The sequence below is a fragment of the Pristiophorus japonicus genome, chromosome 14 (genome assembly GCF_044704955.1).
Source record: "Pristiophorus japonicus isolate sPriJap1 chromosome 14, sPriJap1.hap1, whole genome shotgun sequence".
NCBI lineage: Eukaryota > Metazoa > Chordata > Chondrichthyes > Pristiophoridae > Pristiophorus > Pristiophorus japonicus.
The window spans coordinates 94,621,726-94,649,623 of record NC_091990.1 but is presented as its reverse complement, the minus strand read 5'-3'; the positions used below and the strand labels follow the sequence as shown (position 1 = coordinate 94,649,623).

The 27,898-nt window shown below is 45.2% G+C and overlaps 1 protein-coding gene across 1 annotated transcript in view; it reads right to left on the bottom strand.

Annotated features, from left to right (window-relative positions):
- Window positions 1-27,898, bottom strand: part of LOC139279435 (N-acetyl-beta-glucosaminyl-glycoprotein 4-beta-N-acetylgalactosaminyltransferase 1-like) — a 980,786-nt gene that overhangs the window by 404,035 nt on the left and 548,853 nt on the right. The window contains exons 4-5 of the mRNA XM_070898559.1: window positions 15,676-15,771; window positions 12,872-12,962 (exon numbers count right to left, since the gene is read on the bottom strand). Coding sequence (XP_070754660.1) covers window positions 12,872-12,962; window positions 15,676-15,771 — 187 coding nt within the window. The remainder of the gene's footprint in view (window positions 1-12,871; window positions 12,963-15,675; window positions 15,772-27,898) is intronic.

Here is a 27,898-nt window from a genome sequence, read left to right as displayed (position 1 = left end):
CCCTCCTCTCTCCTTCCCTCCCTCCCTCCTCTCTCCTTCCCTCCCTCCCTCCCTCCTCTCTCCTTCCCTCCTCTCTCCTTCCCCTCCCCCCCTTCTCCTCCTCCCCTCCCTCTTCTCCCCCCCTTCTCCTCCCCCTCCCCCCACCTCCCTCTACCTCCCTCCTCCTTCCTCCCCCTCTCCCCCCCCCACCCCCCTTCTCCCCCTCCCCTTGCTGTCAGAAACACAGACACTGACAGACAGAGAGATAGAGACACTGACAGGGACACACTGGGGGGGCCATCCCAGTACGCTGTTGGAGGACTCCCGGTGCTGCAGTCGGTAAGTAGAAAATGTTTTATTTATTGATTTTTTAAATTTTTTTAATTTTTTATTAATAATTTTTTTTGATTGATTTATTGGTTGATTTATTGATGTATTTAGCATTTATTATTGATGATGGCTCTTTATTTGTAAAACTGAAGTGTTTAATGTTTGTAAACTTCCCTTTAAACCACTCCCCCCCCCATTCCCTACGCCTGATTTTCTAAGTGTAGACAAGGTTTTTCTGAGCGTACAAAAATCTACACTAAGTTAGTTTGGAGTATGTTTTCACTGCCTAAACTTTCAAAACGGGCGTAAGTGGCCGGACACGCCCCCTTTTGAAAAAAAAAATCTGTTCCAAACTGAAACTGTTCTAACTAACTAGAACTGGAGCAAACTAAATGCCGAGAATTGCAATTTCTAAGATACTCCATTCTAAACCAGTTGCTCCAAAAAAACAGGAGCAACTCAGGCCGAAACTTGGCCCCCTAGTACCATGACTGAACCCATCTGTGCAGGGAACTTCTAAGGGTAAATTGCAAGAATGGCTTATGCAAGCCTATACACATACTTAGTCTTGTCGGCAAAGCAAGGTTGCTACTGAGTCAAATGTTGAATCTTTTTTCGTGCCATTTTCTTTTTCCTGCTGGATGCAATACTATCTGGTGTTTTTGGACCTCCAATTCTTTGAACAGATTGCCAGATAGGAATTAGGGGCCTCATGTCTTTTCATACCATACTGTTACTTCCTATCATTGCTTTTCCTGAGCCATAGATTTGTTGTATGCTCTAAAGCAACATTGGCTTTTTATATTGCAGCAATCTCCTCTCTTATAGTCCCCTCTTCTGTGTTCAAAAGCCCTGTGTTTTAATCCTGACAACCCTTTTAGCTCCACATTATCTATCTCACTTATTTATTTAAAAATCTGTAAGTGCCTATCCTTACAGTATAATTTCTTTGGCCCTGACATGAATCCTTCTCCAATGTTATCATCATAATTGAGGGGAAAAGACAGGATTTGTGAGAACTGATTCTGTTTCTCGGTTCTGTCTATTTTCTGCATTAGAATACTGTAAAAACATATCTATATTCTTACATAAAACAGTGGGCATCAGAATTCCTGCGTCATCATTGCTAGTATCTTTCTCCAGGTGAATTGAAGCTGCCCATGGCTGTATTTGGACTTTGGAGCCAAAGGCCAGCCATAGCAGCAATGAGCATTAATGGGAGAAACTTCTGATGTGCTCGTGACTTGCACAACTGATGTCTCCATTTCAACAAGAAAAAAATATTTTAGGTGAACAGAATTATAATATTAGAATATTCATTATATTCAATGGCAAGTAATTTATTTAAACCAATTATTAAACATCTTACACAGGATGGACTTTATTGCACTGCAGTGTAGAAATATTGTTGTACGGAATGGATCGAACATGGGACGAAGTCTTGAAATCATGCAAGGCAACAGCTTGTGCACAGAGAATAATCAGGAATTAACTCAAACCTCTCAGGATTGTAATTAATATAAACAGGGATTTCTTTCTAATTTGGCCTTCTGGTGTTACGTCAGTCCAAAGTAAGCTGTAAGATCCTCACGATTTTATATATGTTGGCATGTTTAGAGTTGAGAAAACAAAAACAAACAATTCTCGGTTTCGTAAAAAACAACAAAGATTTTCCGATGGTCAGACTGGAAACCTCACACACACTTTTCAACAACTTACAGAATGGCGGGGAGGAGGATTAATTACAATATTGTAATGAACTTGAAATGTATGGAAATTAAGGCACAAAGATTGAACAGTCATCTCTATATCCTCACTATGCCGTGTACAAATCCACTTTCACCTGCATTGCCAGTTCATGCATTCCCTCTCCTTAGCCATTATCCAACACTATACCAAGTGCAGCACAGGGACACAGTTGAACTGAAGGGTAACCAAATATTAATGTCCTAAAATTGATGTGTGGGTCCCAGTGTTTAGCAACCTAGTGTTTCTTTTTGATGACCCAAAATACTGCTCCTTCTAGGTATTCCCCTCATGGCAGGTGTGAGTGGAGTGGCTGGCTATTGTATGTCAGTGAGCTTCTTGAGTCAAGTGGCCGCTCTACATCTTTCTATGACCTAGCTATTAATCCCAACAAATCGGCAGATATGGGATCCGCCTAGTCCTGCACAGAGAAGAAGCATTGAGAATCTGAAGTACAATAGCCACGTGTCATCATGCAGTGCCTAGTGAGTCCGATCACATGTAAATACATCAAGCAGCTACAGTCAGATGAAAGGATCTTTTTGGGGTTAGTGAATCCCTTAACAGAGGTGACTGAAAGTAGAGTTAAACATATAAATTTGCCTGGCTGCAGAATGCACTAAACGATAAGTTTTCAAAGGACTGTAAGATAGGCTGTGATTTCGCCTACCGAGGCGGGGTGAGTGCAGCCGGGGTAGGTGGTGGGTTTCGACCCCACTTCCGGCTCCATCCGGCTCTGTGAGAAGAATTTTCCATTGATGGGACTTGTTAAGCCCGCCCTGAGAGATTCCGCGCCAATTAAAAGGAAGCGGGTCTGATGTTGTCATTTGATAATGCGTCATCACCCGGTTTCCTTAAAGAGACCATGGCCACATTTATTTTGATGGTTGTGCTGTCAGTGTTCTGCAGCAGTGAGGTGCTGCAAACACTGACAAACACTGCACAAAGGTGTATGGCTACACCGAGGCTCTCACATGGCTCCCTCCAGATGCTTATGGAGGGAGTCACAGCAAGCAGGGAGGTTCTCTTCCCTACCGATGGGCGGAAGAGACCGGTCCAGGACACCAACGCACATTGCACAGGAGGCCACAAGCAAGGATGTTGTCAGGAGGACCTGGCTGCAGTGGCATAAGCCTTTCAATGATCTCTATAGGTCATGAAATGTTATTGCAAAGTCATACTCAACCTCATCCTGCTGTGCCACTCATCACATCCCCATCACTCTGCCTTCACTATCCTATTCCTGCACATCCTTACTCACACCAACTTACCTTGCACCTCCACCCATCCCTCTCGCTCTATCTACATTATCACATCGCACCTCACGAGCCACCCCTCAACACTCACTCTCATCCTTGTCCAATCTAACAACACACAAGGTCTTTTAGCCAATGTTCATGTTAAGTTTGTGTTAATGTGTTGTCAAACATTGAAATCTTTACTTTCAACACTTTGTGTTCTTGGACAGATTTGTGTGCACCTTTGGAAGTGGCTTAGTGAGTTGTAGTGAATGGTGAGACATAAGGGTATCCCCTGCAATGGTGATGTGTGTGAATGGGATGGCTTGAGCATTGCAGGGATGCTTTATGGTGCTGGTGCATCATGTGGCAGTCAGGGTGTACAGCGTCAAGTGAAGTAAATGTGGCCATGGTGAGGCCATCCCTGGCCTCCCGGGCAGCAATGTGCTCAGATGCTGATGCCCTCTCTTATGTGCAGCATCAGGTGATTACGGCGAAGGTTGGTGTTTTCGTTGGTGATGCTGGTGTTCCTGATGATGTTGGTGTTGGGTTGGTTGTGGTGGGATTCTGAGGATCAAGGTGAGATTTTTTCAAAGGCACTGATGCTGCTGGAACAGATGGCAGCTGAGGTTGAGATGAAAGAAGCGATGGTGAAAGAGGTTGCTTCGAGAAGGTGACAGTGGATAAAGAGTTTACTCCAAACACTTTCAATCTGCATAAAGTTGAAAAGTGTGTTCCAAATCCTGAAGGTTCCAGCTTCTAAGATTGGAAAGTGAATAACTGTGAAATGGTAGTTTTTAAACCACTTTTGCAGCTGTCACCCATTCAGAGGAATGGAGAGTCATTGAAAACTCGACCTACTTACCTGAGTGGTGTGAAACTCATCAAAAAGCTGGAAAAACGGTAAGTACATGGTAAAATGCTGTTTAAGTACCTTTTAACAAGCTCTTAACTATGTCAATTGGCTCTTCTGTCGCTTAGTGTCGGGTCTGTAAAGTGCAGACAGACCTGGCACTTGGAAAACTGACGTGGAGGTGGGTTGACAGTGGGCTGTACACCCGCTGTCAATCTTTTATATTTTGACGGCCGATCCCCTTCCAAACCCGCCCTCTGAGCGCCGGCAAAATTCTGGCCACTGTGTGAGAGGGAGCCGGCACATTGTGGCATCGGTACTTTGGACTGCTACTTACTATAAGTAATTGGTGGGTAGTCCTGTCTAGGTTGCCTTGGTGGCATCTCTAAACATATTCCTCACTGGCCAACTTCTGCGAATAGCACTATCTGCATGAACATGCCTTGCTACCTCTTGCCAGGCACTCTACACTGCTCTCCTGTGTGGATGGCCCCCATCATCTGCTTCACTTGCTCTGACATTATATTCATGGAAACATATTAAAATGTTGCCTATCTGGTACTGTAGTACCTCTCAGCTCCCGTTGGGTAAAAAATAAATATTTTGATTCACTTTTTAAAATTTATCCTGCATGACACTAGTGTTGCTATAAGACTTCAGCAGAACAGGATATCCCACTGCAGAATCAGCAAGCTCTCAATGGGAGGCATATTTCACATCAACAGCTCACTGAGGGTAATTTTGACTTGTGCAATAGTGCAAAATGGGCAATAGTAAATTTGCAACCCATTTTACATCTTTCCCAATTTTCATTTCCATTGATTTCAATGGTCACAAACTTCACAAAGACAAATTACGCCCACTGAAAATGTGAGCTAAGCTGACCCCAGAACATTAAGAACATAAGAAATTGGAGTAGGAGTAGGCCATTTGGCCCCTTGAGCCTGCTCCACCATTCGATAAGATCATGGCTGATCTGATCTTGGCCTCAACTCCACTTCCCTGCCCGCTCCCCATAATCCTTTACTGCCTTATCATTCAAAAATCTGTCTATCCCCACCTTAAATATATTCAATGATCCAGCCTCCACAGCTCTCTGGGGCAGTGAATTCCAAAGATTCACAAACCTCAGAGAGAAGAAATTCCTCCTCATTTCCATTTTAAATGGGCGACCCCTTATTCAGAAACTATGCCCCATAGTTCTACATTCCTCCAAGAGGGGAAACATCCTCTCTGCATCTGCCCTGTCAAGCCCCCTCAGAATCTTATATGTTTCAATAAGATCACCTCTCATCCTTCTAAAGTCCAATGAATAGAAGCTCAACCTGCTCAACCTTTCCTCATAAGACAACCCATTCATCTCAGGAATCATATCCTACCAATATGTCCACCCATTCCACCAGCCTGTCTATGTCCTCTTCAAGAAGAATCAGTGGAATCAGTCTTCTTTTATTCCAGTGGGTCAGAAATCCATCATGCTCAATTAACACCATGTTTAATTATCTTACACCCGCCCTTTGACATGCTTGGATCGGAGGGGTTGACACACTACACACGGGTTGTGTGCATTGTGTTAGAACATGTGCAACGTAAAAAAAAACAGTTAAGCTCCTCTTTGAGGCCATAACTTAGGTTGAAGACAGATGGACTGATGGGCAAAAGTATTTTCAGTCCTAGACATCTGTTTCTATTTCTATTTCCAGAAAGGTAGGTGGGTATTTTAACCCCAAAAAACAGATGGGCTTGGGCCAAGCGGGAAGTAAAAATGTTAAAAATCTCGAACCCGACCCCAACTCGCCTCAAATCCGTCAACTTACAGTTTTAACGGAGGAGGGACTTGGGGCAGGTGACTAACCTGTTCCCAGGAGGTGGGTCACGCATTTAAATATTTTAATGAATTGCGTGCCTCAGACTTTTTCTCTGTTCCAGCGTTAACACTGGCCGGCCGGGTTTCCTAGGCTTCTGGATAACCGCTAGCGAAAAGGAGGTGAGCGCTGCTGCATGGAACAGGTAAGTGTTTTCCAGCACTGCTTGTGGGTCATGATAAACAGGAGTGCTCCTCCCTGACCCACCAAATAAACCTGTTAAAGTCCCCAGCGATCAAAGCCTCACTGCCCCCCCACCCAAGTGCAATCTGATGCCCTCCCGATGGCCCGCAATCTTCTTCAACCGCACTCCCATCCCCTCATGTCCTCCACGGGCCACTGGCGAGATTCTCCCCTCCTTCCCGATCTTTCTGGCCACTTCCACAATCTCCCCTTCCCCCGATCTCTCCGAGCCCCCCGTCGATGCCCCTCACCATTCCCGCTCTTTTCAGCCCTCCCATTGATGTTCCCGTCCACGACCTGATCTCTCCAGCTCCCCTATCGATGTCCCCCCCGACCCCATATCTTTCCTGCGCTCTCCCTCATCAATGAACCCCCCCAGAACTCTCCCTCCATCCCCTCTGCTCCCCAGACTGCAGCCTGGTGCTGAAGTACTCGCCTGGCCTACCAGACAACCTCGCACTGTGGCTGGCTGGAGCCAGGAATAAAAGACAAAAAATGTTAATCAGGTCTTGCCATTAAATTCGACAAGGCATAAACAACTGTAAAGCAGCCCCCCCCATTAATATTGGGGCCATACTGTGTAAAAAGAGGCCATGTCACTAACAGGAAGGAGAAACTGAGCACGCTCAAAACCACACTCCAAAAATCTGTTTCTGTTCAAGTTTGCAAAAAGACCTTGGCTGAGGAGTGAAAGAATGAAAAAACATGCATTTATATAGCGCCTTTCATGACTTCAGGATGTCCCAAGGTGCTTTACAGCCAATTAATTACTTTTGAAGTGTAGTCACTGTTGTAATGTAGGAAATGTGGCAAGCAATATGTGCACAGCAAGGTCCTACAAACAGCAATGTGACAATGACCAGATAATCTGTTTTAGTGGTGTTGATTTGGCGATATATATTGGCCAACACACTGGGAATAACTCCCCTGCTCTTCTTCAAAATATTGCCATTGGGTCTTTTATGTCCACCTGAGAGTGTAAATGAGGCCTCGGTTTAAAGTCTCATCTGAAAGATGGCACCTCCAACAGTGCAGCACTCCCTCAACGCGGCACTGGTGTGTCAGCCTACAATTTTGTGAAGGCAGAAGATTCTGCAAAATAGAGAGGTACTAGCATTTTCTGAGTGCTCATGAATTGGGTAGTCTAGAGAACTCTTTGCATAAAAGGCATAACACAAAATCATTGCAGGCCAACTAGTTTATATGGCTATGGAGTCTTTTTTGGGGGGGTATTGTCTGATATCTATCGCTAAATCAGCACCACTAAATTGCCAACTTTACCAATGTTTTACAGGTCATGTAGTCCAACTGCAGGGACATAGAAGAGGGGCTGGTCATCTAATCTGATAGAGGTCGGAGCTGGTTATGTAATCTAGGACACATGATACATGCAAAGGCACATCCTGTATTCTGATGCAGGAGCAGGTCATGTCATCTGATAGAGGCAGAGGCAGGTCATATAATCCAGGTAAATTGGATGAGGACTGAAGATTGCATAGTCCAGCTACACAGTCAAGAGTATATCCTTTTTTTTAAAGTTACAAAGCTAACAATCTGTCAATACTCTGACAGAGACAAAGACAGGTCATATAATCCAAGCAACCTGATAAGGACAAGAGCAGTTTATCTATTCCATTCACCCAGACAAGGCAGGATGTGCAGCCAGTTTCATAGATATGGACAAGTGCAGGTTGATTATTTAACCATTCAGCTCACACAGGCCTTTCCCGTGGGACTCAAGAAAGGAACTGAAAGTAGCCCATTCACACTAAAGGAGTGTAATTTCAAAGTGCAAAGCATGTAAAGTTAGCATTTGCAGCATTTATATTCCACTAATTAAAGAGGATGATACGGTTGCAGAGAATGAAATGGGGGACCATTGGGGGGAATTCTTGGGTCTCACCAGGGAATTGCTCCATTTACACGTTGAAAGGCCTCAGACAAACTCACGGCAGTTGAGACCTCAGATTGTGTCCTTTGTAGCTTTTGATGGAGGCAAATCTTTACTAGAATAAGGTAGTCAATTCCCGAGTGGGTCAATTACATTCGCTGTGGCAGAGTTGCTCCAGAGTAAACCAAAGGTTCCCTAAGAAAATGTTTATCATTTCATTTCTTTTGTCTAAAAAGATTTGATAGGGTAGAAACAGAGAATTATTCTGGTAGGTGAACCAAGAACAAGGGGGTACAATCTTAAAATTAGAGCTCGGCCATTTAAGAATGAAATCAGGAGGGCATTGGAAAATATGGAATTATCTCTCCCTGAAAGGCTGTGGATGCTGGGACAATTGGAGCTTCCGAGACTGAGCTCGATAGATTTTTGTTGGGAAAGGGCATCAAGGGATATGGATGAAAGACAGGTAAATGGAGTTGAGGTACAGGTCAATCATGATCTAATTGAACGGTGGAATAGGCTTGAGGGGCTGAATGACCTACTTCTGTTCCTAAGTTCCTTTGCTTCTTTGATCACTGACATGTAGCATGAATACTCACCCTTGTCCTCAGACTAGGTCACCTTCCAGGCCTGAACCCTCATTTTTGTTTTATTTATTCATTCAGGAGATGTGGGCATCGCTGGCAAAGCAGGCATTTATTGCCCATCCCAAATTGGCCTTGAGAAGGTGGTGGTGAGCTACCTTCTTGAACCCTTGCAGTCCATGTGGTGAATGTACTCCCACAGTGCTCAATTGTTGTAGCGGTTTGGTACAACTGAGTGGCTTTCTAGGCCATTTCAGAGGGCAGTTAAGAGTCAACCACATTGCTGTGGGTCTGGAGTCACATATAGGCCAAACCGGGTAAGGACGACAGATTGACTTCCCTAAAGGACATTAGTGAACCAGTTCGGTTTTTCTGACAATCCGCTATCATTACTGACACTAGCTTTTTAATTCCAGGTTTATTTAATTAACTTAAATTCCCCAGTTGCCATGGTAGGATTTGAACTCGCGTTTCTGGAATATTAGTCCAGGCCTCGGGATTACTATGGTTAACATAACCACTATGCTACCATACCCGTTAATAGCTGTGCTATTGTTTTGAAGAACGTTTCACTGACTGTTATACAGCTTTACTTTGGACATGGCTGTCATGAGTGATGGTGCGTGAAAGTGGTTATACAGCATTACACACACACATTAAATCTAGTTTTATGCCACAAAGGGGTGGGAAAGGTGTTACTTCATTTAAATGGTTGAGACATTTACCCTGAAGTAATGCTGATGTGATGAGCTTCTAGCTCATTAGTTCCAGGCGGAGGATGGTGACAAACTTTTGGGGGCAGCCGAGGTCAAAGAAGGCCATGTACAAGGGTTAGTGCTGTTCCCTGCATGTCTCTTGTAGTTGTCACGTGGTGAAGAACATGTCCGTTGTACCCCTTGGTGGACGGAATCCGCATTGTGACTCTGGGAGGAGCTCTTCAGCCATAGGGAGAAGACAGTTGAGAAGGATTATAGCGATGATTTTCCCAGTGAACGACAGCGGGGAGATTACTCTGTAGTTGCCGCAGTCTGACTTGTCTCCCTTTTTGAAGATAGTCACGATTACGGCATCTCTGAGGTCTCCCAGCATACTCCCTCCTTCCAGATAAGAAAGATGAGGTCATGCATTCGTGCCAATAGTGCTTCTCCACCATACCTTAGTGCCTCGGTGGGGATTCCATCTGCTCCTGATGCCTTGTTGTTCTTGAGATGGCCTTTTCTACCACGTGCACGGCTGGGGTTTTGTTGAGATGATGTGGTTAGCATGCTGCTGCGACGACATGCAAGCCGTGATCCTGACCAATGGATCCACCACAGACTCAATCCACGTCCGGACCTGGGTCAAGCAGGGCTGCATCACCGCGCAAACCCTCTGCTCGATCTTCCTCGCTGCAATGCTCCACCTCACACTAAACAAGCTCCCCGCTGGAGTGGAACTAAACTATACAACCAATGGGAACTTTTTCAAACTTCGTCGCCTCCAGGCTAGATCCAAGTTCGTCCCATCCTCTGTCATCGAACTATAGTATGCGGACGACGCTTGTGTCTGTGCACATTCAGAGGCCGAACTCCACACCACTGTCAACATCTTCACTGAGGTGTACGAAAGCATGGGCCTTACACTAAACATCTGTAAGACAAAGGTCCTCCACCAACCTGACCCCGCCTCACAGCACTGCCCCCTGGTCATCAAAATCCACGGTGCGACCTTGGACAATGTGGACCATTTTCCATACCTCGGGAGCCTACTATCAGCAAGGGCAGACATCGACAATGAGGTTCAACGCCGCCTCCAGTGCACCAGCGCAGCCTTTGGTCACCTGAGGAAGAGAGTATTTGAAGACCAGGACCTCAAATCTGGCACCAAGCTTATGGTCTACAGGGCAGTAGTGATACCCATCCTCCCATATGGCTCAGAGACATGGACCATATTCAGTAGATACCTCAAAGCGCTGGAGAAGTACCACCAGTGCTGCCTCCGCAAGATCCTGCAAATCCCCTAGGAGGACAGACGCACCAACGTCAGTGTTCTCGATCAGGTCAACATCCCCAGCATCAAAGCACTGACCACACTCGCCTAGCTCCATCGTCCGCATGCCCGACACAAGACTCTCAAAGCAAGCGCTCTACTCGGAACTTATACACGGCAAGCGAGACCCAGGTGGGCAGAGGAAACATTTCAAGGACACCCTCAAAGCCTCCTTGATACAGTGCAACATCCCCACCAGCATCTGGGAATCCCTGGCTCTAAATGGAGGAAGAGCATCCGAGAGGGCGCTGAGCACCTCGATTCTCATCGCCAAGAGCATGCAGAAACCAAACGCAGACATTGTAAGGAGCATATGGCAAACCAGACTCCCCACCCACCCTTTCCTTCAACCATTGTCTATCCCATCTGTGACAGAGACTGGCCGGGGGTGGAGGATGGGGAGGTTGGGCGGGCCGCTGGAGGTTGGGGGGCGGGGGTCGGTCGGGCCGCCGGAGGTTGGGCGGGGTCGGCTGGGGGGGATCAGTCAGGCTGAGGCGAGAGGGGGATCGGTCAGGCCGAGGCTGGGGGAGGTCGGGCTGCCGGAGGTCAGGCGGGACAGTCGGGCAGAGGTAGGTAGGGGAGTGGGATCGATCGCGCTGCCTGAGGTTGGTGGGGTCGGTCGGTGGGTGGGGAGGAGGAGTGGGAGGTCGGGCCGAGGCCGGGTGGGGTCAGTCGGTGGTGGGGGCGGAGGAGGAGTGGGAGGTCGGGCCGAGGCCGGGTGGGGAATCGGTTGGGCTGCTTTGGTTGGGGGGAGGTCGGTGGGGCCACCGGAGGTCGGGAGGTGGGGTTAGTCGGACCAAAGTAGGCAGAGGAGAGGAGTCGGTCGGGCTGAGGTAGGTAGGGGAAGGGGGGCCAGTCGGGCCACCGGAGATCAGCGGAAGTCGGGCCGAGGTCGAGGGAGGTCAGGCCGAGGCCAGGGGAGGTCGGACCGAGGCAGAGGTGGGGTGGTCGAACCGCCGGAGGTCGGGGGAAGTCAGGCCGAGGCGGGGGGAGGTTGGGTGGCTGGAAGTCGGGCCGAGGTCAGGCCAAGGAGTCCAGATTTCGGAACATTTTCCGGTTCCTGGACGGCCCCACCACGGATCGGCCCGGTGTCCAGATTCCAGAACATTCTGGATTCCGGAACTCCGGATTTTGGACGTCGCACCTGTACTCTTTATGTGAAGAAGTGCTTCCTGATTTAACTCCTCAATTCACTTAAAGTGAGGGGAAACCGAGCATGATCCATTACGACTCCTCGCTGCCTGATTTTCCGTTCAGCGGAACACCCAAGCAGCACAGACGGAAACCCACCCTGGAGTGTGTCTGCCACAGCATTGAGGAAAGAGGGCAAGAGAGAAACTGGCTGCAATCAAGAGTGATATCATCAGAACATCTCAGAATTCTTCTTACTAATGACGTTTTGTAGTCTGCTGCTGAAACTACAGGAACAAAGGCAGGTGACTGGGCAGGCAAGCGTACATTGAAATCAAATATCAGTCTTGGTTGCCAGCCTCATTTCTCCTTTCCCAGTCATCGATTTTCAGACAGTAAAAATTCAGTTCAGTTCACACTTAGGGTTCAACACTTCATCCAACAATAAAAACGTATTTCATAGCCTCTTTAAAATAGTACACCTGTAGAATGTCCCAAGGTACTTCACAGGAGCGTACTCAGACAAATATTGATACTGAGCCAAAGGTGGCGATATTAGGACAGATGACCAAAAGCTTGATCAAAGAGGTAGGTTTTAAGGAGTGTCTTAAAGGAGGAGAGAGAAGTGGAGAGGTGGAGAGATTTAGGGAGGGAATTCCAGAGCTTTGGACCTCGAAGGCTGAAGCCACAGCCACCAATGTTGGGGCGAAGGAAATGGGGACAGACAGTTCAAACCAAGACCTGTTATTTCCCACTTTAATTTATAATAAAGCTCCATTCTACCTGGCCATACCTCCCACTGGGTTGTCTGGAGTGACAGTCTTGCATAATTGTGAGTTTTATCCACAGCTCCATACATACAAAAATGCTGAGCCTGTTAACTATCAGCAGTTTATTTTCAATATGCTTTTGTTTTTGCTAGACTGTTGGTGATAGAATTGCAATATCAATGACCACCAACAAAGAGGAATGAAGGAACACATTTCCTTCAGGCCACTGGATGCACTTCTGAGTACAATATTTTCATCTCACTCCATCCTTACCATCTTTGTAGGGGTGTATATAGCCGAATATCCGAAGCCCATAATTCTTCCATTTTGGAGAAACTGCAATTTTGTTCACTGAAGTACGTGTCTGAAACAAAAAGGCAATATTTTACTTCTCATATTTGTCCACTGATCCTTAGAGGCTGATGTATCAGTCACAACATCATAATCTAGGAAAAATGCAAAATGCTGCGGATGCTGGAAATCTGAAATAACAACAAAAAATGCTGGCAATCACTCAGCAGGTCGGGCAGCATGTGTGGAGAATGTTTCCAGCATTCTCTGTTTTTATATCATAAGCTATGTCATGTGGCCCTCAACAAATTTGCTCATTTTTGTGATATTTCAAGAGTAAGGATTTTTCCTTTTCTCCATGCAAGTCTCACCTCCTGACTCCCCAAAGTCTTTCCACCATCTGCAAGGCACAAGTCAGGAGTGTGATGGAATACTCTCCACTTGCTTGGATAACACTCAAGAAGCTCGACACCATCCAGGACAAAGCAGCCCGCTTGATTGCCGCTCTATCCACCACCTTAAACATTCACTCTCTCCACCACCGGTGCACCGTGGCTGCAGTGTGTACCATCTACAGGATGCACTGCAACAACTCGCCAAGGTTTCTTCAGCAGCACCTCCCAAACCCGCGACCTCTACCATCTAGAAGGACAAGGGCAGCAGGCGCATGGGAGCACCATCACCTGCAAGTTCCCCTCTAAGTTACACACCATCCTGACTTGGAAATGTATCTCCGTTCCTTCATCGTCACTGGGTCAAAATCTCGGAACTCCCTCCGGAGCAGCATTGTGGGAGTACCTTCACCACACGGACTGCAGCGGGTCAAGAAGGCGGCTCACCTCCAACTTCTCAAGGGCAATTAGGGATGGGCAATAAATGCTGGCCTTGCCAACGATGTCCACATCCCAGAACACATTTTTTAAAAACTGTCCTCAGCTAGAAGGAGCAGATTGTGTGGGAATTCTATCCAGTACAATTACCCGTAAACTGTGGTCCTAAACCCAACCTCTTGATGGCTCTTTGAGTGAAGTTACAAGCTTAGTGTCAATTAGTTCCAAATATTGGGTGCTTTGTGGTAATGACTAGCGACTGTGCTAAGACTCCCACACTCGAAGATACCCATATCCCCCTTCCTCAATCCAGATTCCAGATGTAGAAAAAGTGTCATAACATCCCATTATGCTACCCTAGTCCCTAATGGATCTCATTATAATTGTTTTTATAACACAGTAATGTGAGGTATATATTATTTTGAAATATTAGTAACTGCTTAACTAACAATAATCATGGAAAATTAGACATTTACAGCAGAGGACCCCATTCAGCCCATCATGCTGGTTCTCAGAAATAACTATCTATTTAGTCCTGCTTCTGTGAGTATTACCCATACCCTTTTAAATTCTGTTTCATCAAATATGTATCCATTTCCCTTTTTAAAATTATGGATTCTGCTTTCCACCATTGTTTCTGGTAGGGCATTCCATATTCCACAACCACCTGCATTAAAAAAAATTCTATGCCTTCCAGTTACAGACTCACCAACCTGTAGAAGTAATTTTTCCCCATTTACCTAAATATAACGCCTCATCAGATCCCCTCTTAGCCTTTCTTTGGTCTAAGGAAAAGACGCCATGTTTCTCTCGACTCTCCTTATCCATGGATCATCTTAGTGAAAACTTCAGTTCCCTCTCCTTGGCCTCTAGGTTTCCTAGGTTAAGGAGGCCAAAACTGGACACAGTATTTTAATTGCAGCCTAACCAATGTTTTGCATAATTACATAACCCTTTGCTTTTGTATTCTATTCCTAAAACCAAGTATCCCGTGTGTTTGCTTTTTTTTAGCAGCTTTATCAATTTGCCTTTCCACTAAATCAAAGTGCTCCCTTTTATATCAATTGTAAGGGTCCTATGTGAAATGCTGTTGAGTCCACAGAACAAACTGTCCATGCTTTGATATTAAACATGAAGTGTTTGTAGTTCACAGCTACTAGTCCCCCCACCACCACCCCCATCCCGCGAGTGGTAATTTCCCAATTTGCATTGTGTCATATAAGAAAAATAAACTTGCATTTATATAGAACCTGTCAGAACCTCAGGATGTCCCAAAGTGCTTTACAGCTAATTAAGTACTTTTGAAGTGTCGGCCCCACAAACAGTAATGAGATAAATGACCAGATAATCTGCTTTTTTTTTTAAGTGATGTTGGTTGAGGGATAAATATTGGCTCAACTGCTTTTCTACAAAATAATGCCATGGGATCTTTTATGTCCACCTGAGGAGGCAGATTGTGCCTTTGTTTACCATCTCTTCCAAAAGGTAGCACCTCCAACAATGCAGCATTTTCTCAATACTGCACTGGAGTGCCAGGCTAGATTTTGTACTCTGGAGTGGGACTTGAACCCACAACTTTCTGACTCAGAGGTGAAGTGCCATGGCTGACACCCGCCATCAGGGGAACAGGCAGAGTAAAGTGCTTTCCCCATGGAGTGCTGGGGTAAACAAGAGGGCGAGTTATTCAGTGCTAATCTCATACACCTCCTGGCAGCCAGGTTCAAAGTGCAGTACCGGCAGAGTCGTGGCAACAAGTTGTCTGCCTCCCCTCTCGACTGGGAAATTGTTTATGGTGCAGGAGACCTTACAAGAGGACAAAAATAACATGGCAAAGGGAGAAGGTGGCAGCAAAAGGAAGGAGGAGAATTTTGATGATGCATCCTCACATCGTTACATTGCGTTGAAACCAGAGAAGCGATGCCGTTCGATGAAGATCTAAGTCTTCAATTTACTTACATGAGGGTATAGTGGAAAATGAATATTCTTCCGAAGCTGATAAATCGAAGAGCCACACCAATCCTCGAAAACATGAAGGTTTACTTTGCCTTTGTACTGGATAATGAAAAGAAAGCAATTTATCACATATCCCAGTCTTGATGGTCAAATGTACATGTAACACAGTCAGAACCTCATTATAACATTGAGTCTTCACTGAATTTGGGAATGTTTAAGGATTCATAGCACTATACTCATTTGCACAGCATGGTTAGTGCAGACGTACATAAGATTGAGAATCCATGTGGAAAAGCTCAAACTGCTACATCCTTGTAGAATGACATTGTGTTATTGACACAGAAGTACACACTAAGGTCATAAGTTTGTATCTTCTGCATTCCTGTCATGGGAAGTGGCAAATAATTGGAAAATTGCGGAACTCAAAAACTTAGTGACTTGTAAAATACAGCATTAATAACATGGCCCAAAGTGATTTTGTTTTTCTACCTCGCCTCCACACAGACAGCCCATTGAATTGTGTAACATTCGGATGCAAAATTGGGCAACTTTCCAAAATGGAGTGCTATGGCGCCATGCTGCGAAGTAGAACAATATAAGCTTCTGTTGATTATAAAATTAGGCACATTCGCTCTATGTCTGCCCTCTACCTTCAATAAAAACTAAGCACAAAGCCAGAATTCTTCTCAACAAAAAATTGGAAGAATGTTTTTCCTTAATTAACCAGCGACCAACAAAGTTGCTCCCGGTGTAACTGAGAACGAATTAAGAAATGTCCATTGATGGGCTAAGACAGAAGGAGAATTACAAGAATGTTAAGCTAGAAAGTAAGTTAGCCTTGGGGTAGCTGGCAAGTTTTTCTCTATCTTGGCTAGAGCACTAGAATATTAATAGTTAATGAGCGATGGTGTTGCTCAGTCACTTTGATTCATGCCACTTGATATCAAGAAGTGGCCAAGTGTAATGGACATAGCAAAGGCTGGCTGGTCAGTCACTTGTAGAAATGTTGGGCAGTAATTTCTCTTCTTCACCCATCAAGAAGTAACGTTATGCTACTTATAAGCCCAGAACTGGGGTTACACTTACCCTGTTGCCTCTCAGGTTAGACAAATGGTGGGAGTGGGGAGAGGGGGGGGGGGATTGAATTACTGCTCATACTAAATGATTAAAGGTAAGGAAAAGATTAAACGTGTCACTGATACAATGGAGACACATATGGCAATACTGACAAACTGGCTCATGGCAGGAAAAGGAGGCCCCCAAACTACAGGACTCAGTCTTGTCCTTTCTGCATCAGGGTTGGCTAGAATGGAAAGGCCCAGTCTCAACTAGCTGTCTGCTCACTGGAAACACTGACAGGCTCATACCGCAAACAGTTACTTCTGTCAAAAACCTCTAAATGCAGCCTGTTTGAACAGTAAATTAGAAGAACTGTCATTATAGGTCACCAGGCTCAGAAGAAATGTTTGACTAGTCAGAAGCAATGGAAAAGCGCTGACATTTCTATTATACTCAGAAAAAGAATGTAGGCAATATAAGTGCCATTTAAAATCAGCTGCAATTTGCCATTCTTTCTAATGTTACATTTACGTGAAAAATATCCTTGATGAATACTCTCCTTGAGGAGAGTTGGGGAAATCTCTTTGGAGACAATGGGAGATTGGAAGTGTGCCGATCCTCTATGGCAATCTCATTTTTAAACCTGATTGGTCCGTAGTATTCCGAAGCCAGTCCAGTCAGCCTGTCTCATTGAGCAGACCAGGATGGGTAAACCTGCACGTATGAACAAGGGGTTGAGATTCTTCCCACTCAGCCTCAGGTAACCCTGCAAGCAAATGCCCAAAATAAGCAAGGAGATCCTAGCTGGATGATCAGTCAATAGCTGATTGATGCTGTGTTTGTGGTTTGGGCTCCAGCTGTAACCATCTATACTCTTCAGGGCCCCAAATTGTTGTCCACCTACACTTATGTCCTCCAAGCTAAGTAGGTCAGGTGTGCTTCGAACTTGTTTTCCAAACAAGGCAAATAAATGAACATAAAAGGTAATTGCACTTATTGATCTGACAGCTAGTGGACTCTTTAGTAATGATGTTCGTTTATTTGGTGAAACTTGCTTTTAATTTGTTTTCAGGGTTTACAGTTATCAAATTGCACGCGCAAACTTTGACAAATTAGATGCAGGAGTGCAGTGCATTAAAAAAATGCCAAATTCAATGTTGCTGCACTGCCTTTGAATTAAGCAATGTGATAAACATACATAATAATCAATAAACTCAATTGGTAGCTGGAATTGTTTATATACTGCTCACAGTACTCCTGCAAATAATTTGTCCACAAAAAATATGGCTGGGTGCAGCATGTTCTTAGAACACCCAAACTTGCAGACTAAATCGGAAGTCAGCGTCACTTCTCCGTGCTGACAGGTCAAACTACAGCTTGAACCTCCCTTATCCAGAACCACCCCTCGTCCAGAACCATTCCCGGCCACCGGGTGGCGCATGCGCAGAACTCCAACATGAACAAATTAAAGTCCTTCCTCGCTGCCGACTCCCGCAATCGCTGGCCTGACCTCACAATCCACCGACCGACCTCCCCCCCCTCCCCCCGGCCCATAATCTCTCTGCCGCAATCCCAACCCCAAGCCAGCTCGCCCCGATATCCCCTGGCTCAGTACCTGTACCATCCAATTGAACGTGACCACCCGGAAAATCCCTGATCCAGAACAGGCCCGAGGGTTGCGGATGAGGGAGGTTCTACCTGTATAAAGTTTTCATTGAACATTTAACATGGATAGCTCTCTGCTGAGTTACTTAAGGTTTTGGAACAACTTGGCTAGTGCCAATTGCAATTTATTATGCATTATATTGCTGTGTTTTTATGGCCTTTCAATGGGGTTTTGTTAATTACATTTTACTTAAGCTTTTCTGTAAAAGCAAAGAATTAAACAGTCCATGATCAGCACTTGACTTTCATGGTATTCTTTGAAAGAAATTTACGAAGAAAAAAACATCAACTTGCATTTTCATTGCGCCGTTAAGTTAGAAAAAAAATCCCCAAATGCTTCACAGAGGCATAATAAAAGAAAACAAATTTAAAATTCTTCTTTTCTCTTCCTCTTATTTTAAAAAACACATTGGGGAGATGTTCACTTTGTGTGACTGTAAAACGGCTGCTAGCCAATCAGCAGCCCATTTTACATCTCTCCCAATATTTATTCTCACCGACTTCAATGGAAATAAAAATCGGGTGCAATGTAAATTGGGCTGTGGATTCGCTATCACCCGTTTTACACTAATGCACAGAATCAAAATCTGCCACATTCTTCCTCAGGTCAGGAGGTCAGCCATTCTTCCAAAACTGACACAAATTCCACTCTGTAATAGGCACTAAGAGACCTGGGGTGAATCAACCAGCAACATCCCCTCTGTGACTTTAATTTAGCACCTCTGACTGACATGATTGGGAACTCAGCTCTCTGTAAGTCTGTTCCCTACTTGATAGCACTACAAATTAGCACAACAATGTCTCCTCTTATATCTATTCATAAATTAATGGTTTATAAATTTCTAAAAAGGAAAGTACAGAACAATAGAACATTATTGGTTGGCTCAGTTGGTAGCACTCTCGCTTCCTAGTCAGAAAGTTGTGGGTTCAAGCCCAACTCCAAAAAGTTGACCACAGAATCTAGGCCAACACTCTAGGGCAGTGCTGAGGAAGCACAGCACTGTCGGAGGTGCCGTCTTTCAGATGAGACATTAATCCGAGGCCCCATCTGCTCTCTCAGGTAGACGCAAAAGATCCCATAGCACTATTCAAAGAAAAGCATGGGAGTTCTCCCCGGTGTGCTCGTCAATGTTTATCCCTCAACCAACATCACCCCAAAAAAAACGATTCCCTGGTCATTTAGCTGTTTGTGAGATCATGCTATGCATAAACTGACTGCTGTGTTTTGAAACATTACAACACTGACTACACTTCAAAAGTATTTAATTGGCTGTGAGATGCTTTAGAATATCCAAAGGCAGTGAATGGTGCTATATAAATGAAAGTTCTTTCTTTCCATTGGGATATAATCTACTATTTGCTGTAACTTTGTAAAATTTTGGTTCATAATTTTTGCAAAGCCCTCTCAGAAGTCAATGCAGATTGCTGAAGGTTTAATTCACACAGATTTTAAACTACTGCTAAAGTACTGGACCAAATGCAAGGAAAATAAGGTCAGTGTCGTGCCTAGCTATCAAATGCCAGCTGAAGTAGCAGCAGGATAGCAACATTCATTAAAGACAGGTGGATGAACAAGGGCCTACATGGGATGGCGTTCAGCTCACCACTGGGCAGGGGGCTGGCTAATGAATTAATGAGCATTGCAGAAAAAGCAAGTCTCACATGGAAGCTCCAGAGCGCACGTCTGATAATTCAGAGCCAACAGTGGAAGCACAGGCACAGCGGAGTGATGCACAGAGAGGGATCATTACTGCTGAAACTCTAACCAACAACTCAGCTGTGAGTATGCTCGAACACAGCATACAGATCTAATTAAAGCAGGAAACCAAAGCAAGATGTGCACAGTTTTACTTACAAGAGCCAGCAGGACATGGTTCACAATGAGTGTACCTGCTCTCAGATTCCATTGTCATATATTCACTTTTTTTCTATTTCATTCCGATGGCGGTTGAAATTTCTCTTTGAAACGGTACACGACTGCAACACATGGAGTTATTTCTGTGGAGCCTACAAAACCTAACACTCTCTTTGCATCCAGACATAACGTATGGATGCAACCACTCATAATTTACACCACCTTTTACTGGTCAGCTGGATGTCTGGCATGGTCAGAAATCCACCATCGGAGTCTTCAAACCAGTCAACGCAGGAACAATTTCTGTTGCCTGATGTGAAGTGCACTTTATAGGAATATAAGAACATAAGAAATAGCAGGAGAAGGCCATACGGCCCCTCGAGCCTACTCCGCCATTTAATACGATCATGGCTGATCCGATCATGGACTCAGGTCCATTTCACTGCCCACTCCCCATAACCCCTTATCCCCTTATCATTTAAGAAACTGTCTATTTCTGTCTTAAATTTATTCAATGTCCCAGCTTCCACAGCAGTCTGAGGCAGCGAATTCCACAGATTTAAAACTCTCAGAGAGAAGAAATTTCTTCTCATCTCAGTTTTAAATGGGCAGCCCCTCATTCTAAGATTATGCCCTCTAGTTCTAGTCTCCCCTATCAGTGGAAACACCCTCTCTGCATCCACCTTGTCAAGTCCCCTCATAATCTTATACATTTCAATAAGATCACCTCTCATTCTTCTGAATTCCAATGAGTCGAGGCCCAACCTACTCAACCTTTCCTCATAAGTCAACCCCCCTCATCTCTAGAATTAACCTTGTGAACCTTCTCTGAACTGCCTCCAAAGCAAGTAAATATGGAAACTAAAACTGCACGCAGTATTCCAGGTGTGGCTTCACCAATACCCTGTAAAACTTTAGCAAGACTTGCCTGCTTTTAAACTCCATCCCCTTTGCAATAAAGGCCAAGATTCCAATGGCCTTCCTGATCACTTCTTGTACCTGCATACTAACTTTTTGTGTTTCATGCACAAGTACCCCCAGGTCCCGGAGTACTGCAGCACTTTGCAATCTTTCTCCATTTAAATAATAACTTGCTCTTTGATTTTTTTCCGCCAAAGTGCATGACTTCTCACTTTCCAACATTATACTCCATCTGCCAAATTTATGCCCACTCACTTAGCCTGTCTATGTCCTTTTGCAGATTTTGTGTGTCTTCCTCACACATTGCTTTTCCTCCCATCTTTGTACCGTCAGCAAACTTGGCTACGTTACACTCAGTCCCTTCCTCCACGTCGTTAATATATATTGTAAATAATTGGGGTCCCAGCACTGGTCCCTGCAGCACTCCACTGGTTACTGATTGCTAACCCGAGAATGAACCATTTAGCCCGACTCTGTTTTCTGTTCATTAGCCAATCCTCTATCCATGCTAATATATTACCCCCATCCCTGTGATCTTTTTTCTTGTGCAGTAACCTTTTATGTGCCACCTTGTCAAATGCCTTCTGGAAGTCCAAATACACTACATCCACTGGTTCCCCTTTATCCACCCTGTTCGTTACATCCTCAAAGAATTCTAGCAAATTGTCAAACATGACTTCCCCTTCATAAATCCATGCTGACTCTGCCTGACCAAATTTTGCTTTTCCAGATGTCCTACTACTGCTTCTTTAATAATGGACTCCAACATCTTCGCAACCACAGATGTTAGGCTAACTGGTCTATAGTTTCCTGATTTTTGTCTGCCTCCTTTTTTAAAAGGTGCGATACATTTGCAGTTTTCCAAACTGCTGGGACCTCCCCAGAATCCAGGGAATTTTGGTAAATTACATCCTCTATCCCTGCCACTACTTCTCTTACGAACCTAGGATGCAAGCTATCAGGTCCAGGGGATTTATACACCTTTTGTCCCATTACCTTACTGAGTACCACCTCTTTAGTGATTGTGATTGTGTTAAGTTCCTCCCACCCGCGCCCATAGCCCCTTGACTATCTACTGCTGGAATATTATTAATGTCCTCTACCGTAAAGACTGATACAAAATATTTGTTCACAGTTTCTGCCATCTCCATGTTCCCTATTACTAATTCCCCGGTCTCGTCCTCCAATGGACCAACATTTACTTTAACCACCCTTTTCCTTTTTATATACCTATAGAAACTCTTGCTAATTGTTTTTATATTTCGTGCTAGTTTACTTTCATAGTCTATCTTCCCTTTCATAGTCTATCTTCCCTTTCTTAATCATTTTTTTAGTCATTCTTTGTTGGCTTTTAAATGCTTCCCAATTTTCTGTCCTCCCATTAGTTTTGGCCACATTGTATGCCCTTGTTTTTAATTGGATACCATCCTTTATTTCTTTAGTTAGCCACGGATGGCTATCTTTTCTCTTACTCCCTTTTTTCCCTCACTGGAATATATTTTTCTTGAGAGTTGTGAAATATCTCCTTAAATGTACACCACTGTTCATCAACCGCCCTACACTTTAATCTATTTTCCCCGTCCACTTTACCCAACTATGTCCTCATACCTTCCTAGTCTCCTTTATTTAAGCTTAGTACGCTGGTTAGAGATCCAACTTTCTCACCCTCCAACTGAATTTGAAATTCAATCATGATATGATCACTCATTCCAAGGGGATCCTTTACTAGGAGAGTGTTTATTAATCCTGTCTCATTACACAGGACCAGATCTAAGCTAGCCTGCCCCCTGGTTGGTTCCGTTACATACTGCTCAAGGAACACATCCCTTTTGCACTCTATGAACTATTCCTCAAGGCTACCATATGGAGGTTATAATCACCCATGATTATTTCTGCTCACTTTTTGCAAGCCCTCACTATTTCTTGGTTTACGCCTCGACCAACAGAGTTGCTACTGTTAGGGGGCTTAGAAACTACACCCACCAGTGACTTTTTCCCTTTAATATTCCTTGGGCTAGACTTTCCACTTTGTTTGCTAGGGCCCAAAAATGGGCAATGTTCCAGCCTTAGCGCTGTTGCAGCCTTCATGATCGCTGGAACATCACCCATTTTTTGGATCGCGATTTTCGGCTCGGCGACAGCCCAGCGATGTGAAATGGGTGAAGTGAGAGCCCAGCGATGTCACATCGGCCAGCGATAGCCCAACAACGGCGAAGGGTAGGCAATTTTTTTTTTTTGTTGGCCACGTTTTCCCGCGTTTCGGGAGGTCAGGGGCCAATCATACATGCGCAGAAGGGGGAGAGAGATCGAGAGAGGAGAGAGAGAGAGAGAGAGAGAGGAGGAAGGCAGAGACAGAGAGTGAGAGGAAAGAGAGAGAGAGAGAGAAAGAAAGACAGAAAAATATGTCTGACAGCGATGAAAGTGGGAGAGATGTGGAGACGGAGAGGAAGAGGGCCAAACCCTTCTCCGAGGAGGCCAATGAGGCCCTCAGGGCGGAGGTGCACTCCCGTTGGGCCAAATTGACCGGGGTGGAGCGGGGGACGGGGGCGGGGGGGGAGGTGAGGGGAGCATGGTGGGAATCCAGCACCACGGGCGTACCGAAGGTTATGGGGCGAGATAGCCAATGTTGTCTCGTCTGCGTCCCACAAGCCCAGTGGCTCTGACCAGTGCCGCAAATGCTGGAACAGCCTCGTTGCTTCAGCAAGAGTAAGTACGACTTTATATGTTAATGATGCACATTCTAAGTATAATAATCATTATAATGGTAATTCTCCTGGATTGAACGTAAGCTTGTTATTCTAACTTAAGCAACATATATCATCCCCGCTAAGAACTGGACAGGGCCATGAACCTGTGCCCGTTTTAAGTCTCTCTGGCTGCTGTCACATACACAGGGACCCAGCATGGACTGGGGGAGAGCTGCCTTTGCTCACTGTCTGGCCTGGGACACTTTTGGACATCAGCTACTGTCATTGAGTTGTGGACACAACCCCTATTAGCATATAACGTTTGAAACTGTTGTGTATAAATGACATAACCTAGTCAAGTAGCTTATGCCATGCTCTATTCACATTCGCAGAGGAAGATATCTCATAATCGAGGTCAGCAGAGGTGCACCAGGGGAGGCCCTGCTGTAATATAGCCACTGAGTGACCTGGAGGAACATGATGCAGCACTAGTGGGGCCCACAGTCGAGTGGTCACCACCCATGATGTTGACATGAGTAATGTGTCAAGCAGTGTAAGAGCTATGTGACATCATTTCATTCTCCTATCATAGACGAATGATGTCATGTTATGCATGCAGCCTCTGTGTGACTCTCTGCCACGCTCAGGTCGACAACATAAGAACATAAGAGCAATCCATCTGGTCATCTGTCCCCTTCTTTGTCCGCACCCCATAAACCCTCAGTCCCTTATCATTCGGTCTATCTGCGACAGATCCAGCCTCCACAGCTCTCTGACGCAGTGATTTCCACATAGAGATACTGCCATAGATACCACCATATGGTGCATTAATATGTAACGTTTTTCTGTCACATTTATGGGATTAGTGCTGCTCCTCCTACGTATGCCAGCACGGCGCAACAATGCTTTCTGCTCTAATAATCTCAATTGTGTCTTGCAGCTTTACCAGCTCCAGAGGCACAACGGGAGGACAGACACTCACATGGACTTGACCCACTGCATGCGTTACTCACCACGGGTGGTGAAGAGGAGGAGACCACTGAGCCCGAGGAGGAGGAGGAATACCTGGAGACAGAGGAGGATGCCCCTTGCATCCCTCTGTCTGGGGAACCTGCGGCCCCGATGGGGATCCCAACTGAGGAGGTACCGGAACCAAGCGGCATGCAGTTGGCGACGACAAGGCGCACATTGGTGCTGTCGCAGACTCCACGGAGGCCGGGTCAGCGGCTTGAGCAAAGGCCTACCCTGGACGACCGCATGGAGCACCTGGCATGACTGTGCGAGGAGTCTGTCGCAATCCAGCGCGAGCAGCTCCAGGTGTTTGTGGGGTTCACGCAGGAATTCTCCCGGGTGTCTGCTAGCGAAGTGGAGGTAATGCAGCAGACGATCCTCGAGTTGCGTGGAATCTCCTCCTCCAACCTGCTATGTGGCATGCGTTCTTGGCGGTACACGGCGCTGCACCCTGAGCTCCCGTGACCACAAACACCGGCACACAGGCGGGTCAGGAGGTCTCGGAAGGCGATCCCCCTATTTTCTCTTTCCCGCCAACAGCCCCCCAACAGGCGATCGTCCCAGCAAGTCTTGCCATTGGCACTGTACGCCGGCTTTGCAGCAGTACCCGGGGACCAAAACGGGTGGGTGAGGCAACGACATGGAGGGGTGCAGGATCTGGAGGGAAACGTGGCCGCAGGTAGGGAGGGGGATATTGTTCCTATTGTTCACATTTATTTTTGGTGTTGTCGTTTCACTGTTGGGGTTTGGGTGGGGTGTGTGGGGGGTGGGAGGGTGTTTTGGTGTTTTGTAATTGAAAAATTATGTTCAAAAGTTATCATTTTATTGAAACCATTTTATTTCACTTTACCATTGTTGTGCAGTGTCTTCTAATAACGTAAGTTAAAATAGAACATTAGTACAACTGTTGTTAAACAATATCCAGGCCAGATCAAGTAAGTATGAAATGTCACTTATTTATATAAATATAAGAAAATGTCTAATTGTGAGTGTATCTGTCTTTAAAGGCCCTTAAATAATTCACAAACTATCTAAGAGGCCTCCTGTCTTCCTCCGACGTTCAAAATGGTATCCGCAGTGCCCAGTTCTTTGAGGAAGGCCAGGCAATAGCAACTATTCTCCAGCGATGTTCTCGGCGAGCGATCAGCCCGACGATGTGCAGGCGATGTGCCGAAAGTTAAGCTGGGCGATGTGTGGGCGATCACCTCAGTGATCACCTCGGCGATGTGAGCCGAAAGTTGCGCCAGGCGATATGTCGACGATAAGCTCGGCGATGTGTCCCAACTTTCCATTTTGGCTGATATATGGACACGAGCCCAGCGATGTGAAGTGAAAAATCTAGCCCCTTATCTCCACCCAAACTGTTTCAACATCCTGAGCCAATATCGTTTCTCACTATTGCAGTGATTCCATCCTTTATCAACAGAGCTACCCCACCCCCTTTTCCTTTCTGTCTGTCCTTCCAGATTGTCAAATACCCCTGAATATTTAATTCCCAGTCCTGGTCACCTTGCAACCACATCTCTGTAATGTCTATCAGATCATACTCATTTGTCTCAATTTGTGCCGTCAACTCATCTATTTTGTTACAAATGCTACGTGCTTTTAGACATATGCTTTTAAATTTGTTTTTTAACCCTTTTTTCCTGCTTGTTTCCTCTCTCCTTCAAACTCACTTTCTTTATTTTTGCTTTCTAATTTCAGCTTTACTCCCCTCCCTACTGAATCTACTTTCAGGTTCCCATTCCCCTGCCAAGCTCGTTTAAACCCTCTGTAGGAACAAATCCTGCTTATCTGAGCCTAGAAAGCAGAGGCACAGGTTGGCAGAGGCAAGTCTTAGGAACCAACAAGTGTACACCGAGTAATGCTGGAGTTTAACTAGAGAAAACTGTGCAGCCTACCAGCACAGAACAGAACATCAGCAATATTCCTGTTGCTTATCAGGACCATGCCACGTGTTAGGGCACTAGTTTTCTGGAGTTCCAGTAACAAGTTCATCCATCCAAGATCCACTTGCGAGACTGATTGGCTGATCAGTCATCCACTGTGCCCTGGAGTACTGTGGACCTGCCTGCCTCAGGTATTGGATTAGAGTCCGGCAGACATGGTTTCCAACTTCTATCATCAGGCATGTCATCTCAGAGGTATCTTGATCCCAGAAATAAGCCCACTTACTTCTTTCCTCTTCCCTCCTACTCCCCTCCACAGGATGATAATCATTAGTTGATCTTTAGATAACTGACAAGTGTGAATTAGAATCTTCATACAAACTGAGTTCAGGAGGACCTCACAAGCATCATTATGAACAGCACAACACACCATAATGGTGCCATCATGTTGACCTCAGAATGGGCGCACTCCATATCTCATCAAGCTGTTGAAAATAAGGAGTTTCTATGCAACCTAATATTGGTAGGGATCAAACTGTGAGTATATGGGGGTAATTTTAAACTAACCTGTCAGACGGGAAACTCATAAGATCGGTGAAATGCCAGTTTTTTATCCCACCCAATATTTCCATCCATTGACTCTCATTGTTCAATTACTGTTTTGTTGATCAATTTATGATTCCAACCCACCTGGGACAGATCCATTTTCAACTGGCTGAAGTTTGCCCTCCTCCAGTTAAGTATCTTTACGCTCGATTGTATCTTTTCCTTTTTCATAACTATTCTAAACCTGATGATATTATGATTACTGCTCCCCAAGTGCTCTCCCACTGAAACATGCTCCACTTGCCTCTCTTCCATTCACCTGAACTAAATCCAGCACTACTTCCGTCCTCACTGGGCTTAAACACACTGATCGAGAAAGTTCTTTTGTACATATTTCAGGATTTCCTCTCCCTCTATCCCCCAGTCTATATTAGGATAATTGAAGTCCCCCATTATCACTGCTCTTCATCTTTCTGTAATTTGCTTGCAAATTTGCAATCTCCTTCCTACTATTTCATCATAGGCAGTCCCTCAGAATCGAGGAAGACTTGCTTCTACTCCTGAAGTGAGTTCTCAGGTGACTGTACAGTCCA